General features: G+C 39.9%; 3 protein-coding genes across 5 annotated transcripts; all 3 read left to right on the top strand.

Moving 5' to 3' along the window:
• Window positions 1-18: 18 nt before the first annotated feature.
• Window positions 19-2,011, top strand: LOC103510096. Its single transcript, XM_008474739.2, has 3 exons — window positions 19-104; window positions 582-724; window positions 1,442-2,011. The coding sequence occupies exons 2-3, from the start codon at window positions 587-589 to the stop codon at window positions 1,622-1,624; spliced, it is 321 nt and encodes a 106-aa protein (XP_008472961.1). The 5' UTR covers window positions 19-104; window positions 582-586; the 3' UTR covers window positions 1,625-2,011.
• Window positions 2,012-3,349: 1,338 nt separating this feature from the next.
• On the top strand, window positions 3,350-9,721 carry LOC103510088 (zinc finger Ran-binding domain-containing protein 2). 3 transcript variants are annotated; one of them, XM_008474730.3, is made up of 5 exons: window positions 3,350-3,620; window positions 4,064-4,286; window positions 6,470-6,619; window positions 7,173-7,313; window positions 7,667-8,335. In XM_008474730.3, exons 2-5 carry the CDS (start codon window positions 4,100-4,102, stop codon window positions 7,927-7,929), a joined length of 741 nt encoding a protein of 246 aa, XP_008472952.1. In that variant the 5' UTR covers window positions 3,350-3,620; window positions 4,064-4,099; the 3' UTR covers window positions 7,930-8,335. The 3 variants fall into 3 exon arrangements, with proteins under 3 accessions (XP_008472952.1, XP_017299926.1, XP_017299928.1); XM_017444437.2 differs by lacking the exon at window positions 7,667-8,335 and adding an exon at window positions 9,298-9,721 and having other exon boundaries at window positions 3,351-3,620; XM_017444439.2 differs by lacking the exon at window positions 7,667-8,335 and adding an exon at window positions 9,298-9,721 and having other exon boundaries at window positions 3,351-3,628.
• On the top strand, window positions 9,690-13,364 carry LOC113467816 (membrane-bound alkaline phosphatase-like). Its single transcript, XM_026824243.1, has 4 exons — window positions 9,690-9,719; window positions 10,152-10,278; window positions 11,892-12,026; window positions 13,207-13,364. Exons 1-4 carry the CDS (start codon window positions 9,690-9,692, stop codon window positions 13,362-13,364), a joined length of 450 nt encoding a protein of 149 aa, XP_026680044.1.
• The last annotated feature ends 1,780 nt before the right edge of the window (window positions 13,365-15,144 follow it).

Raw genomic sequence — 15,144 nt, 5'->3', positions numbered from 1 at the left:
GAACAGTGTGCACGGCTCTGGAGTACCACGCCACTGGGCGACACACTCGGGGGAAGATGTGCCCGTGTTTTCCAGCGGACCACTAGCATCGGTCCTACTCACGGGTAAGCTTAACTCGATCTATAAGCTATTTGCCCTTACACCTAAGCCGCAGAGTTGTTGTGTACATGCTCACGCGTAAGATAGGGTCTGGATAAAGTAGGGTACCTATGGTATTGCTCAAGTTGTGTTTATTAACAGGTCTAATAGGCTAGGCTAGGCTAGGCTGAAAATAACCTGCTTACCTTATTTTGTATTTGACTAAGGTTCTTTGTTGGGGATTTTTCTATAAATTGCACCAACCCGAGTTTTGCCTCACTCGTAAATCATGGTTAGAAGTTAGAAAGTTCTGATGAAATTTCTAGTTCAACAGAACAACCAGTTCAAGATGACTGAACTTGAATAATTATTGTTGTTTGTGTAGGTGTAGGTACTGTAGGTGTTGGACAATGTGTATTTGCGATCCTGAATCAGTTGTCAGCTGAATCTGAAGCAACACAAAGCACGAATTAGCTGAAGATAACTTACTTTCTCTGCTTCAGGTACCATGGATCAAAGCTACATACCTCACGCTATAGCTTACATCGCGTGTATAGGAGAGTACAGGGAAAGATGCAACGGGACTCGAACCCACAACACCTCCACTACCACGGCGTTCAACATCTCTAAAGCTACCACGACTCCGGTAAGAGCACCAGCATTTATGGGTTTAACGCCACTGTGTCATACTAATAGATTTTGACGTGACTTGAATATTCAGCTTGAAAAGAAGAACACAAGTAACTTAGTCTCGTCTATCGTGAATTACGATTTGTTTACCTTATGCCTTATATGCTGTAAGGCTCTGTTGAGATGATTACTAATCAATTTGTAAATAATTAAATAATTATAAGATAAATAATTAAATAATTATAATAATTATAAGATAATTATTATAAATGGGAATGACCGAGAGTTTCACCATCGATTCTGGACTGCGTCAAGGGGGATTGCTACTGCCTGTGAAGAGTACCTATAAGTTACTTGTGTCACTGTATCAGGTTTTTGTTAAACTCTTAAGCTGTGTCCCTGTCCACACATAGTCAACAGCCGTCGGTCGATGTCGACTGAAACCGTCCACTCTGCCTCGACAACATGGATTCACCTCGTCAATCGACATCGATCAACGGACGACGGTCGACTTTGTGTAGACACAGCTGATGTAGATTCGTAGAACCTTAATCCCTACCTTTAGGGCCGTTTGCCCCTACACTTAAGCCTCAGATTGGTCTTTTTGTGTATGGGATACAGCTTTAGGTACTTTCGGTACAAAGGTGTCGGTACAAAGACACACTTTGATCTTAGCCAAAAGGCCGAGATGCGATGCTGTCGGTACTGATTCCGATGTTTCTATTGATTACAGGCGTGTATCGTCCCGAACAACAGCCGAGACGCCGTCGTTCTGGCAAGCAGCGTTATTCGTGACGACCCTGGAGGGGGCGTGACCTTAAATCAAGCTCCACCTACTTCCCCTCCCCTTGTATATCTGTACAGTGTTGCCGTGTTGTTGGTCAATGTGATGACCTTGAGCTGGCTCATTTCGTGAGAGGTGCCAGATGTGGCTTCGGGTCCAAGTTAGCGCCTTTTGTCTGTGGTTCATCGCTGTTCCCCTACTGAGTGTTTTGTTCAGTGGGTGTGATATTGGGCGCTGTCCTCCCACTGGGTTAGGCTAAGCTTGAAAAAGACGAAAACATCAGGAACCTCCGTAGCCGAGTGGGTACCACACTATAGGCTTGTTCACCGGGGATTACGGGTTTGATTCCCAGCAGACTCCAAGTTTTTTCGGCTCCATGCTTGGAAATCGGGGTTCAGTCGTGAAGACGATTGAACGACCAGTTGAGTCAACTTCAGAATATAAAAAATTGGTATTAGAAAGAATATTGTAAATTAAAGGACGAAGTTTTTGTCTAAAGATTCTAAAGAACTAATGATACCTGGGTATTTGATATTTTCCTTTAAATTTAACACTATTTTGATTGAATTTCCTCTACTTATTCACCTCTTGTGCTCAAAATTTAATTTGGGTAGGTAGGTAGATTTCTTTATTATGTATTTGATGATTGATGGATTGATTGATTGCTGTGACCTACCAGCTGTATCCAACAGGTATCACCTACCTATCACCGTTTTCGCTGTAACTATCCCCATCAATATGGGGTTACCTATGAATGTGTATTGTAAATAAGTACCTATGTAAAATAATTTTGTACACTAGTGTAAATAACACAATAGGTACTCGTACGTATGATTTTTGTAAAAAATATAATTAGGTACCTAGGAGGCATGTAACAATGTAACATAATAATTACCTATATGTACCCACATTGTACCACACATACCTACGTAAATTCTAGATTGTAAAAATTGGATATTCCTACCCATGTATTTCAGGGCCGTAGGTATTTAGGGGGGGGCGAGGGGGCCCGGGCCCCCCCTCCTCGAGCTCGATTTTTCTCCTTTACTGTATGTCAGACTCCGAAAAATCGGGTCCGAGCCCCGCAGAGCTTCATTTTTCTTCTGTACTGTAGGCCAGGCTTCGTAAATTTGGAGCATCCCCCCCCCCGTCCCATTAGTTTCCCCCCCCCTCCCTTAAATCCTGGATACGGCCCTGATGTATTTAACACCTAAATGTTATCACTATAATTTTCTCCACTCTCCTCAATACAACATAAATTTCAATGTAATTTTGATGTCAATACTAACAATGTGTTTTCTCTCTCCCTTTCTTTTCTCTCACTTTTTTTAGACGTTTGATAGAGAGGAAACTGTAACAGAAAATGTCTTAAGAGAAAATAGGAAGACAGGATAGGAGAAAGCTAGCCGTTCCGAGAACGAAACTTGTCTGTTTAGGATGAAATTCTCCCCCGGAATCGAACCAGCGACCTGGTGCTTACAAGGCAGGCCTACTACCCTCCAAGCAGTCCAAGCTGACCTGAAATGACAAGAAGATTGATTCCTAACCTGAAGTTCCTGGGTTCGAATCCCAGCCGAATAATGCCTACCCTACAGTAGCTGTAGGTATTAGGTATCAGAGCAGCGTAAAGTGGGGGAGGGGTATCAAAGTTTGGAGTGAAAAAAAAAAGAACAAGAGGAAAGAAAGTTTTTTTTTTTAGGTTCTAGAGGACTCAACTTTAAGAGAGGCCAGGAAAAACCAGCACTCAGAACACCTACAATTTAAATTTTCCTGGCAAAAAAAAAAAATCGATCATCGTGTGTAAAGGGCTTCGATCAGCTGTTTTATTTGAGGTTATGTTTACATTTGAGCAATCGGTATTTTTGAGAAATTTCTCTTCTGCTGCTTTTCCTGAAGATTTTCCAAGATTTTCGCCGAAAAAGGCCACTTTTTCACAGTTTTCCTGAAATTTTCATCAAATTTAATTGTCCTTTCATCTGCCACATACATAGTAGGTATACACGTCCTCCAAGGTATCCACTCTCTTTTGACCACAGTGAACTCAAGAAATGGCTGAACACTGATTGCAAAGATTCAATCTCTGGGACCCATCCAATCATCTCATTCATTTGGATTTCAATTAATTAAGGTAAATTGGTAGGTACCTACATATTTACTTTTAATCTCCTTATACTAGCGTTTCAGTAAAACTCATTTGGAAAAAGGGCTCCTAAAGAGCCCCAAAGTTCTGACCAAGCCCAAAATCTAATCGGATAATTTCCTCTTTGTGATGTCCTTTTTGTTTAAGAGATTTGATAGAGGGAACTGTAAATGCTAAGGTCTTATTGTCATGAAAGCGAAGAGAGCAGGAAGACAGGATAGGAGAAAGCCATCCATTCTAAGAACAGACTTTGTCTAGTGAGATATTGAGAATAAAATTGGCCCCGGAATTTAACTGGTGGTCTAACACTTACAAAGCAGAGATGCACTACCCTCCAAGCTAACTAGGGTGGCTATGTGCTGTCTAATTCTGCCAGGTTTCAATATTTTTCTTCACTTTACATATTATTTATTATTATTATCATTTTTCAGCTCCTCTTCTCTCAATACTCCTGACAAACTCCAACCATGGAAGCTCAAACCAGACCATTCCCACATAAAAAATCAAACGAGGATGATTGGGTGTGTGCCGATGCAGCTTGCGGCAATATAAACTTTGCGTGGAGAACTTCATGTAACAGATGTAGCAAAGAAAAAGTTGGTGGGAGCTCATCGGGCAGTAGTGGATCGAAGAAGAAACTAGGACATGAAATAGGTGAGTTTGTCTTCTTACAAATGGTTGTTCAGATGTTGAAAAAGAAGAAGAAAAAATCTTTTCGTTTTACCTATGATCTCAGTCACAAGATGAATTAAAATTAATTTGTAAAATTCCTTCTGGTAAATTTTGTAATATTGCCTTTGATATTCAACATTGAGGTAGATGTGAATAAAATTCTACACAACAACAAAAACTTGCTCAAGTTGTGTTTATTAACAGGTCTAATAGGCTAGGCTAGGCTAGGCTGAAAATAACCTGCTTACCTTATTTTGTATTTGACTAAGGTTCTTTGTTGGGGATTTTTCTATAAATTGCACCAACCCGAGTTTTGCCTCACTCGTAAATCATGGTTAGAAGTTAGAAAGTTCTGATGAAATTTCTAGTTCAACAGAACAACCAGTTCAAGATGACTGAACTTGAATAATTATTGTTGTTTGTGTAGGTGTAGGTACTGTAGGTATTGGACAATGTGTATTTGCGATCCTGAATCAGTTGTCAGCTGAATCTGAAGCAACACAAAGCACGAATTAGCTGAAGATAACTTACTTTCTCTGCTTCAGGTACCATGGATCAAAGCTACATACCTCACGCTATAGCTTACATCGCGTGTATAGGAGAGTACAGGGAAAGATGCAACGGGACTCGAACCCACAACACCTCCACTACCACGGCGTTCAACATCTCTAAAGCTACCACGACTCCGGTAAGAGCACCAGCATTTATGGGTTTAACGCCACTGTGTCATACTAATAGATTTTGACGTGACTTGAATATTCAGCTTGAAAAGAAGAACACAAGTAACTTAGTCTCGTCTATCGTGAATTACGATTTGTTTACCTTATGCCTTATATGCTGTAAGGCTCTGTTGAGATGATTACTAATCAATTTGTAAATAATTAAATAATTATAAGATAAATAATTAAATAATTATAATAATTATAAGATAATTATTATAAATGGGAATGACCGAGAGTTTCACCATCGATTCTGGACTGCGTCAAGGGGGATTGCTACTGCCTGTGAAGAGTACCTATAAGTTACTTGTGTCACTGTATCAGGTTTTTGTTAAACTCTTAAGCTGTGTCCCTGTCCACACATAGTCAACAATGTCTGGACCATTTCGCCACCGAGCAAGGTGTTCATCCTACGCCAACTAAGGCCAGCCACTCATTATCACGTAGACCTGACAGGTACACCTGATCCGGTCACCTGATCAGGTATACCTGACACCTGATGAGCACACACATCAGGTAGACCTGACAGGAACGGCTGAAAAGGTCCGTCTGTCAGTTCTACCTGATACCTACCTGATGACCACACACTATCAGGTAGAACTGACTCTATCAGGTATATCTGACACCTGATCAGGTCTACCTGATGGTGAGTGACTGGCCCAAGAAGTTATAAATGGCAGATTCCTTCTTTAATAGCCATTATCATCATTTCAGGTGGCCGTATAGATCATGCCCATCACTATAACAATCCGCACCGGGCCCTAGACGAAACCCTGGCCCTGGAGGAGACCCTACTTCAAATTCTGGCCCTGGTTAATCTATCCGACACTCTGATAGTAGTGACGGCCGATCATTCCCATGTGATGGCTATTGGCGGCATGTCTACACCGCGTGGGAATCCCATATTGGGTAAGTTGGTTCACCATATAGGAAAAGTCACAAAAGATCTAACCATCAGGTCGCAGTGACATAGGGCCAATGGCCCTACAAAGCCAATGGCCCTACATAGGTATACCAAGTTGGTTCACCTCGATGGTACAGTAGTTGAGCTCTCGGTTGGCCTTGCAGATAAATGTCAAGGAAAGGACAATTTATTCTAAGGCCGAAAACAGAGTGGAGTGGAGAAAATTTCAGGGAATTTGTAAACAAGACTTGAGTGCTCCTTAAATCTAGTGGCCACCGGAAACATTTGTTTCCCAAGTTGAGCAACTTCAAGATAAAATCTATAAAAATGTGTCCACACATAGTCGACCGGGCATCGCTGGATGTACACTGAACCGTCCACACTACTCGATAACAAACCTCCCTGGCCGAGTGGGTATCACACTAGGCTTGCACGCAGGAGGTCCGGGTTCGACTCCCGGCGGTCCAGAAGTATTTATGAGATTCTTGTCAGATGCTCAGTTGTGTCACAAAGTGCTCAAATGCTTTCTTGTCTTGTTTCAGGCAAAGTAATAGCAGAGAAAAGTCACGGACTATTCAGTCCCGATGACTGGCAGTGTAACAAATGTGGCAACGTAAACTGGGCACGGAGATCTCAATGCAACATGTGTAATGCTCCCAAGTTTGGAGAGGTTGAGGAGAGAACTGGCCTAGGTAATTAAATTATAGTCCTTTTTGAACAGATTAGCTGTTTCTCATTACCTTAAGTACTCTGATTTAGTTTTCAAATGAGTTGACACATGAATACAATCTATACCCACCACACCAATCAAGGATCAGCCAGTCTAGTTAGCTTGGAACGTAGCATGTCTACCACATACCTAAGGGCAAGATTGTGGCTTTGATGCCCACCTGGTTCAACTTTTCTAAACTGATGAGGTTTGGTCTTAAAATAGCTGGCTTTTCCATGTCCTGTTAGCTCTTTTATTCTGGGACATTGTTATATCAAACCTCTTTCAAAACTCTTGATTTAAACTGATTTAACACATCTGCATAATGGTTTTTGATTGCAAGATTGTGGCTTTGATGCCCACCTGGTTCAACTTTTCTAAACTGATGAGGTTTGGTCTTAAAATAGCTGGCTTTTCCATGTCCTGTCATCCTCTCTTTTATTCTGGGACATTGTTATATCAAACCTCTTTCAAAACTCTTGATTTAAACTGCTTTAACACCTCTGCATAATGGTTTTTGATTATTTTATTTCCAGGTGGAGGTTATAATGAGAGAGGCGTTGTAGAATATAAGCAACGGGCAGAACGAGATGATGACGATGAATATGATGATTTTGGACGACGGAAAAAACGCAGAAACCCTGGTAGCAGCATCCACTCTGAAGATTCTTATCAAGGTAAAATGCTTTTTTACTCACCACAGAAAAGACCTAGAAAATGCAGTACTTTGGCACAAGTTTGAAGTCAATCCCCTACTTAGTCAGGACCAGAGCTGTGGATTTTGAAAAAGATTTAAAGTCTACCAGATTATTTCTCTGATATGGGTGATTTTTCTTTGAATTCTGAAAAGGTGAAAAGTGATTATGCTTTGAAATGGTCTCTTTCATGATCATAATTTTCTTGGACTTTGGGTCTAAAATTGACATTTTAAATTTCGGCCCTGATTATCACAAAATGGTCTATTCATACTTTTAAAATGTAGTTTATGTAAGTACCTACCTCTTATTCGATATCTCTTTTTCTTTTTCAGGTGCTTTGGGATCAAATAAGGATGAGAACAACGAAGAAGAAGAGGAGGAGGAAGAAGATGATGAAGAGGAGGAAGAGGGAGATGACGAAGACCTGTCCAAGTACGATCTGAGTGGATGGGGAGATGATGAAACTGAAGATAAAGAAGACAAATCAAACAAGGAAGAGAGTAAAGAAGAAAGTAAGGAGGAGAGAGACGAGAGGAGAAGTCAAAATAAGAGGTCGAGATCTAGATCACGATCCCCGATTCACAGGAAGAATTGAGGGATTTCCCAGAGGAAGAACTGAGAAGGGATTTTTCCGACAGGAAGAACTACGGAGGGATTTCCTACAGGAAGAGCTGAAGGGATATTTCCCACAGGAAGAGCCGAAGAGGGATTTCTCATGGGAAGAACTGAAGACATATTTCCCACAGTAAGAGCTGAAAAAAGATTTATTCCTTCCGAGATTGTTGCTTTTCCGTTGTAAAGTATTGAGAGAATTTTACAAAAACTCGTGTATCATAATTGCTTTTGCAATTAATTTTGCTTTTTAAGAAAATTCCGCATTAGCCGTTTGCCCTAGAAGGGCTTGCATTAAAGCTCTCAATTTCATCCAAATCATGCGTATATAGGTACCTACTTATACCTATCCAATTGTCGTTTGAATTTTGAACGTAACCTATCCACGATTTTCTTTTTAAATGTCTGTGAAACTATTTTTCCTTTTGCAGAAAACTAAATAAAAAATCGACCGCTGCCAAATTTGAACCTGAACCTCCCACGTGGTAGACCTATGTGATGAAAACTAGGGTACAGTGGTTGCTTTCTATTACTCTAATAGGGTTCTCTACAACCCTAGATAATCGTAACACAGCTGATGTAGATTCGTAGAACCTTAATCCCTACCTTTAGGGCCGTTTGCCCCTACACTTAAGCCTCAGATTGGTCTTTTTGTGTATGGGATACAGCTTTAGGTACTTTCGGTACAAAGGTGTCGGTACAAAGACACACTTTGATCTTAGCCAAAAGGCCGAGATGCGATGCTGTCGGTACTGATTCCGATGTTTCTATTGATATCCACTCTTTGATATATTTATTTTTAATTTGTGTATTTTTTTAATGTCATAATAATTAATGTAGGTAGGGTACATGTTGTATAGAAAGAGTAAGAAGTAAAAAACTATTGTAATTATATTTTCATTTCATGATTGAAAAATGTGTTTTTATAATTTACTGTCTTCGAGTACGGTTTTTGTAGACCCTGGTAGCAGCATCCACTCTGAAGATTCTTATCAAGGTAAAATGCTTTTTTACTCACCACAGAAAAGACCTAGAAAATGCAGTACCTACTTTGGCACAAGTTTGAAGTCAATCCCCTACTTAGTCAGGACCAGAGCTGTGGATTTTGAAAAAGATTTAAAGTCTACCAGGTTATTTCTCTGATATGGGTGATTTTTCTTTGAATTCTGAAAAGGTGAAAAGTGATTAATGCTTTGAATATTGGTCTCTTTCATGATTATAATTTTCTTGGACTTTGGGTCTAAAATTGATATTTTAAATTTCGGCCCTGATTATCACAAAATGGCCTATTCATACTTTTAAAGTGTAGTTTATGTAAGTACCTACCTCTAATTCGATATCTCTTTTTCAGGTGCTTTGGGATCAAATAAGGATGAGAACAACGAAGAAGAAGAAGAAGAGGAGGAGGAAGAAGAAGATGAAGAAGAGGAGGAAGAGGGAGATGATGAAGACCTGTCCAAGTACGATCTGAGTGGATGGGGAGATGATGAAGCTGAAGATAAAGAAGACAAATCAAACAAGGAAGAGAGTAAAGAAGAAAGTAAGGAGGAGAGAGACGAGAGGAGAAGTCAAAAGAAGAGGTCGAGGTCTAGATCACGATCCCCGATTCACAGGAAGAATTGAGGGATTTCCCAGAGGAAGAACTGAGAAGGGATTTTTCCCACAGGAAGAACTACGGAGGGATTTCCTACAGGAAGAGCTGAAGGGATATTTCCCACAGGTAGAGCCGAAGAGGGATTTCTCATGGGAAGAACTGAAGACATATTTCCCACAGTAAGAGCTGAAAAAAGATTTATTCCTTCCGAGATTGTTACTTTTCCGTTGTAAAGTATTGAGAGAATTTTACAAAAACTCGTGTATCATAATTGCTTTTGCAATTAATTTTGCTTTTTAAGAAAAGTCCGCATTAGCCGTTTGCCTTAGAAGGGCTTGCATTAAAGCTCTCAATTTTATCCAAATCATGCGTACCTATATAGGTACCTACTTATACTTACCTATCAAATTGTCGTTTGAATTTTGAACTACCTATCCACGATTTTCTTTTTAAATGTCTGTGAAACTATTTTTCCTTTTGCAGAAAGCTAAATAAAAAATCGACCGCTGCCGAATTTGAACCTGAACCTCCCACGTGGTAGACCTATGTGATGACAACTAGGGTATAGTGGTTGCTTTCTATTACTCTAATAGGGTTCTCTACAACCCTAGATAATCGTAGGGCGAAATCTCGTCGATGATTGGCTGAGAGACAAGAGGAAGCGGGGAATCAAGGCCTCCTATGTGTGGAACAAACAGCAGATGGACAAGATTGAGATGAACGTCCAACAAGTTCTGGGTAAAAAAACTATGATTTATTTCATTCAAATTCTTCTTGCTTCTGTCTTGATTGTATTATAAAGAACAGTAGAGATAGAGATAGAGAGAGAGAGATTAATAGAGAGAGAGAGAGGGAGAGATAGAGATAGAGAGAGAGAGAGGGAGAAAAAAGAAAAAATATCTGAGATAAAAAAGGAGACAAAGCAAAAAAGTGAAGCTATAATAAGTACCTAGTTTTTCCAGAAGAGTAGAGTAGAGAGAGAGAGAGGTTGGGTGGAAGAGCTCAATTCTGAGACTCCTGCCATGATAAACAAAACCAGTAGAGAGAATAAAAGAAATACAAATAGAGTAAGAAGAAATAGAGAGCTAAAATAAAAGATAGATTGAAGGGAGAAGGGGAAAACACTGTTATTATTTACTCTCTTTCTTGAATAAATAGAGACTTAGAGAGACAAAGAAAGACATGGAAAAAAGAGTAACATGGAAGTAAAAGAGAAGATAGAACACTTCAAATACTTCAATAATTTCCACATTATAATAAAAGGAAACTACAAACTAGACATCACTAAAAGGAAACCAGACATCTCCACTAATACGTTATGCTTCGCATATTGCATACTTAAATAGTTATACGGCGTTCATACAAATTTGTTTCTCTGAACTGTAAGGTTTGTTTTTAGCCGTTGTCTGTTGTTTTCTTCACCTTACCTAGGTATGACTAGCATGATTATTTCACTTTATAAACGTCCTATTCAAATACAATCCTCACTCGACGTTGCTCAACTTCAGTGATTTGTCGGAAATTATTCAAAGTTACATCTTTCCGGTTGGAATACGGACGTTGAGCAAATTGGTCTAGCTCTTTTTTGCAAACTTTAATGACGTTTTTCTTTAAAATAGTTATTTACATACAAATTTATAAAAGAGGGAATGAAAGCGGAACTTTCTTCTTAGTTTTTTTATCTCCCACTCCCCTCTCTCTCTCTCTCTCTCTCCCTCTTTCTTTCTCTCTCTCCCTCGCTCCCTCCCTCTCTCTCTCTCTCTCTCTCTCTCTCTCTGTTTTCCTTCCTTGTTCAAACATTTAAGTGGGTCATGGAGAATTAGGTAGAAGAGAAAATAAGATGGATAAACAAGGGGACACAATTTCTTAGAAAAGGAGTAAGGAGTCCTTAGTAAGGACCGTATATTTACAGTCGGTACAGAGAGGAAAATGTATACCTACCTAGAAATAGGTGACCGAAAAAAAATGAAGTCTCAGTTTTAATGCAACGATTTTGGGTTGTTCTCTTTGTTACGAAACAATCTCTCAAAAATTTTGTCTGATTTTAGGTAAGTAAAAGTATGAGATTTATTTGGGAAAAAGGGAATAATAATAATAATAATAATAAAAAATGCTCGTGTGTTATTCACACCCGCTTTTTTTTTCAGAGTAAGGTTGATTCTTGGCCGTTAGGCATCATTTTCCACCTATGTACTCAGGTGTAATGGAGTACCTAGGTATAGGCTATAGGGTCGACACTTGACCGTTAGGTATCATATTTCACCTATGTACGAGTAGTCGAGTATGTATCATAGATTAAAATCCTTTGAATGTAGGTATTATACAACCCTATTATTTCTCGCATCCCACAGGACTCTTCGCCTACTCTCACATGGACTTTGAAGTGGACCGGGATAAGAGTGGGGATCCCAGTCTGGCAGAGATGACGGTCAAAGCCCTCTCCATACTCAAGCGAAATCCCAAAGGATATTTCCTCTTCATTGAAAGTAAGACATCCCACAGGATACAATGATACACTATAATAATTTATTATTGGCAGTTGGAAATGTAAGAGTCTGGCTGGGGGACTTAAAACAGGGAGGATACTAGCCTTTAGGCATTCTCGGCTGGGATTGAACCCGCGCTTTCTTGTATAAAAGACGAATGTATTGACCATTTCGCCACCGAGCAAGGTGTTCATCCTACGCCAACTAAGGCCAGCCACTCATTATCACGTAGACCTGACAGGTACGGCTGAAAAGGTCGGTCTGTCAGGTCTACCTGATAGGTACCTGATGAACACACTCACTATCAGGTAGACCTGACAGGTACAGCTGAAAAGGTCCATCTGTCAGATTTACCTGATACGTACCTGATGAGCACACTCACTATAAGGTAGACCTGACAGGTACGGCTGAAAAGGTCGTCAGTTCTACCTGATACCAACCTGATGACCACACATTATCAGGTAGAACTGACTCTATCAGGTATATCTGACACCTGATCAGGTCTACCTGAGAGTGAGTGACTGGCCCAAGAAGTTATAAATGCAGTTTTCCTGAAATTTTCATCAAATTTAATTGTCCTTTCATCTGCCACATACATAGTAGGTATACACGTCCTCCAAGGTATCCACTCTTTTGACCACAGTGAACTCAAAAATGGCTGAACACTGATTGCAAAGATTCTATCTCTGGGACCCATCCAATCATCTCATTCATTTGGATTTCAATTAATTAAGGTAAATTGGTAGGTACACATTTACTTTTAAGCTCCTTATACAAGCGTTTCAGTAAAACTCATTTGGAAAAAGGGCTCCTAAAGAGCCCCAAAAGTTTGACCAAGCCCAAAATATAGGTAATTGGATAATTTCCTCTTTGTGATGTCCTTTTTGTTAAAGAGATTTGATAGAGGGAACTGTAAATGCTAAGGTCTTATTGTCATAAAAGTGAAGAGAGCAGGACAACAGGATAGAAGAAAGCCAGCCTTGCCGAGAACAGACTTTGTCTATTGAGAATAAAATTGGCCCCGGAATTTAACTGGTGGCCTAACACTTACAAAGCAGAGATGCACTACCCTCCAAGCTAACTAGGATGGCTATGTGCTGTCTAATTCTGCCAAGTTTCTCTATTTTTCTTCACTTTACATATTATTTCTTATTATTGTCATTTTTCAGCTCCTCCCTAGACGAAACCCTGGCCCTGGAGGAGACCCTACTTCAAATTCTGGCCCTGGTTAATCTATCCGACACTCTGATAGTAGTGACGGCCGACCATTCCCATGTGATGGCCATTGGCGGCATGTCCACACCTCGTGGGAATCCCATATTGGGTAAGTCACCATAAAGGAAAAGTCACAAAAGATCTAACCATCAGGTCGCAGTGACATAGGGCGTTTTTAAAGCCAATGGCCCTACATACCTAGTTATACCAAGTTGGATCACCTCGATGATACAGTAGTTGAGCTCTCGGTTGGCCTTGCAGATAAATATCAAGGAAAGGACAATTTATTCTAAGGCCGAAAACAGAGTGGAGTGGAGAAAAGTGGAGAAAATTTCAGGGATTTTGTAAGAAGACTTAAGTGCTCCTTAAGTCTAGTAGCCACCGGAAACATTTGTTTCCCAAGTTGAGCAACTTCAAGATAAAATCTATAAAAATGTGTCCACACGTAGTCCACCGGGCATCGCTGGATGTACACTGAACCGTCCACACTACTCGATAACTGTAACAGATGTAGCAAAGAAAAAGTTGGTGGGAGCTCATCGGGCAGTAGTGGATCGAAGAAGAAACTAGGACATGAAATAGGTGAGTTTGTCTTCTTACAAATGGTTGTTCAGATGTTGAAAAAGAAGAAGAAAAAATCTTTTCGTTTTACCTATGATCTCAGTCACAAGATGAATTAAAATTAATATGTAAAATTCCTTCTGGTAAATTTTGTAATATTGCCTTTGATACTCAACATTGAGGTAGATGTGAATAAAATTCTATACAACAACAAAAACCTATAATATAAAATTCAAAATAATTTTGTCATGATATTATGGAACAATGAAAGTGTTTTTTAATTACTCTTAAAATTACAATTTGTCATAAAGGTAATGGTGTTAAGTAGGGGTGAGCTTGACGCTTGAATGGATGGGTGACCTAAATGTGTCAGTCTAGTTCATTCTACTTGGAACGTACACATGTGGCATTTTGTGACGTAAACACTTCAACACTTGAAGTTAAACAACGTGGAGTATGGTTGGTATGTGGACGAGTGACCGTCTAAACTACTCTAAACGTAGTCCCCCACGAAAATATGAACTTAAGGCAAGCCAGCCTAGTTATGTACTCGTGACTTGGATTTTAGTGTTTCCTATACTATATCCCTCTATCGAACGTCGAAAATTGTTTCTCTAAACTTGTCTAAGTCAGCTTAGTTAGCTTAGTTGGTAGTGCGTCTGCCTTGTAAGCGCTAGGCCGCGGGTTCGATTCCCGCCCGGGGCGGATTTTATCCTGATGGGATAATGTTCGTTCTCGGAGCGGCTGGCTTTCTCCTATCCTGTCTTCCTTCTTTCTTCGATTTCGGGACGATAAGACCATAGCAGTTACAGTTCCCTCTGTCAAACCTCTTAAAAAAAAAAAGTGTTTCCTGTTTGTAAGCGCTAGATCGCGGCTTAGATTTCCGCCCGCGGCGAACTTTTTTTAGGATAAGGTTCGTTCTTGGAACGGCTGGCTTCTCCTATCCTGTCTTTCTCTATTCGATTTCCGGACAACAAGACCTGAGTAGTTACAGTTCCCTCTACCAAACCTCTTCGAAAAAAAAACTATTCCCTCTATTATTCTGACCTAGTGGTCGAATGTCTCTAAATTCTATAGCTGACTGACTCAGACGGTCACCCGTCCAATTAACCACCACGCTCGACGTTGCTCTCTTGTTACCCAGATGAAATGACCTACAACAATCATATTTATAGCTACTCCGTTTTCATGTCTGATAAACATTTACCAATGAACATTTTTCATAATACCTATTCAGGGAAAAAAAAGTTCACCTTTTGATATTTTTTCAGAATAGAAATCATAGAACAATACCTAGCATTTTACTTTTTTTTTAAGTCGAAAATAAATAAATATACTAGTT

Source organism: Diaphorina citri, unplaced genomic scaffold (assembly GCF_000475195.1).
Source record: "Diaphorina citri unplaced genomic scaffold, Diaci psyllid genome assembly version 1.1 scaffold558, whole genome shotgun sequence".
In the NCBI taxonomy this organism is placed as follows: Eukaryota; Metazoa; Arthropoda; class Insecta; order Hemiptera; family Psyllidae; genus Diaphorina; species Diaphorina citri.
This window is presented reverse-complemented; position numbering and strand designations above follow the sequence as displayed.

Excerpts from the sequence above, each read along its gene's own strand:
- LOC103510096 (XM_008474739.2), top strand. The coding sequence starts at position 587 with ATGGATCAAAGCTACATACCTCACGCTATAGCTTACATCGCGTGTATA. Across the intron at positions 725-1,441 it reads CTAAAGCTACCACGACTCCG|GCGTGTATCGTCCCGAACAA; the intron begins GTAAGAGCACCA and ends TATTGATTACAG.
- LOC113467816 (XM_026824243.1), top strand. The coding sequence starts at position 9,690 with ATGGGAAGAACTGAAGACATATTTCCCACA. Across the intron at positions 10,279-11,891 it reads GAACGTCCAACAAGTTCTGG|GACTCTTCGCCTACTCTCAC; the intron begins GTAAAAAAACTA and ends CGCATCCCACAG. Across the intron at positions 12,027-13,206 it reads ATATTTCCTCTTCATTGAAA|ACGAAACCCTGGCCCTGGAG; the intron begins GTAAGACATCCC and ends GCTCCTCCCTAG.
- LOC103510088 (XM_017444437.2), top strand. The coding sequence starts at position 4,100 with ATGGAAGCTCAAACCAGACCATTCCCACATAAAAAATCAAACGAGGAT. Across the intron at positions 4,287-6,469 it reads GAAACTAGGACATGAAATAG|GCAAAGTAATAGCAGAGAAA; the intron begins GTGAGTTTGTCT and ends GTCTTGTTTCAG. Across the intron at positions 7,314-9,297 it reads CTCTGAAGATTCTTATCAAG|GTGCTTTGGGATCAAATAAG; the intron begins GTAAAATGCTTT and ends TCTCTTTTTCAG.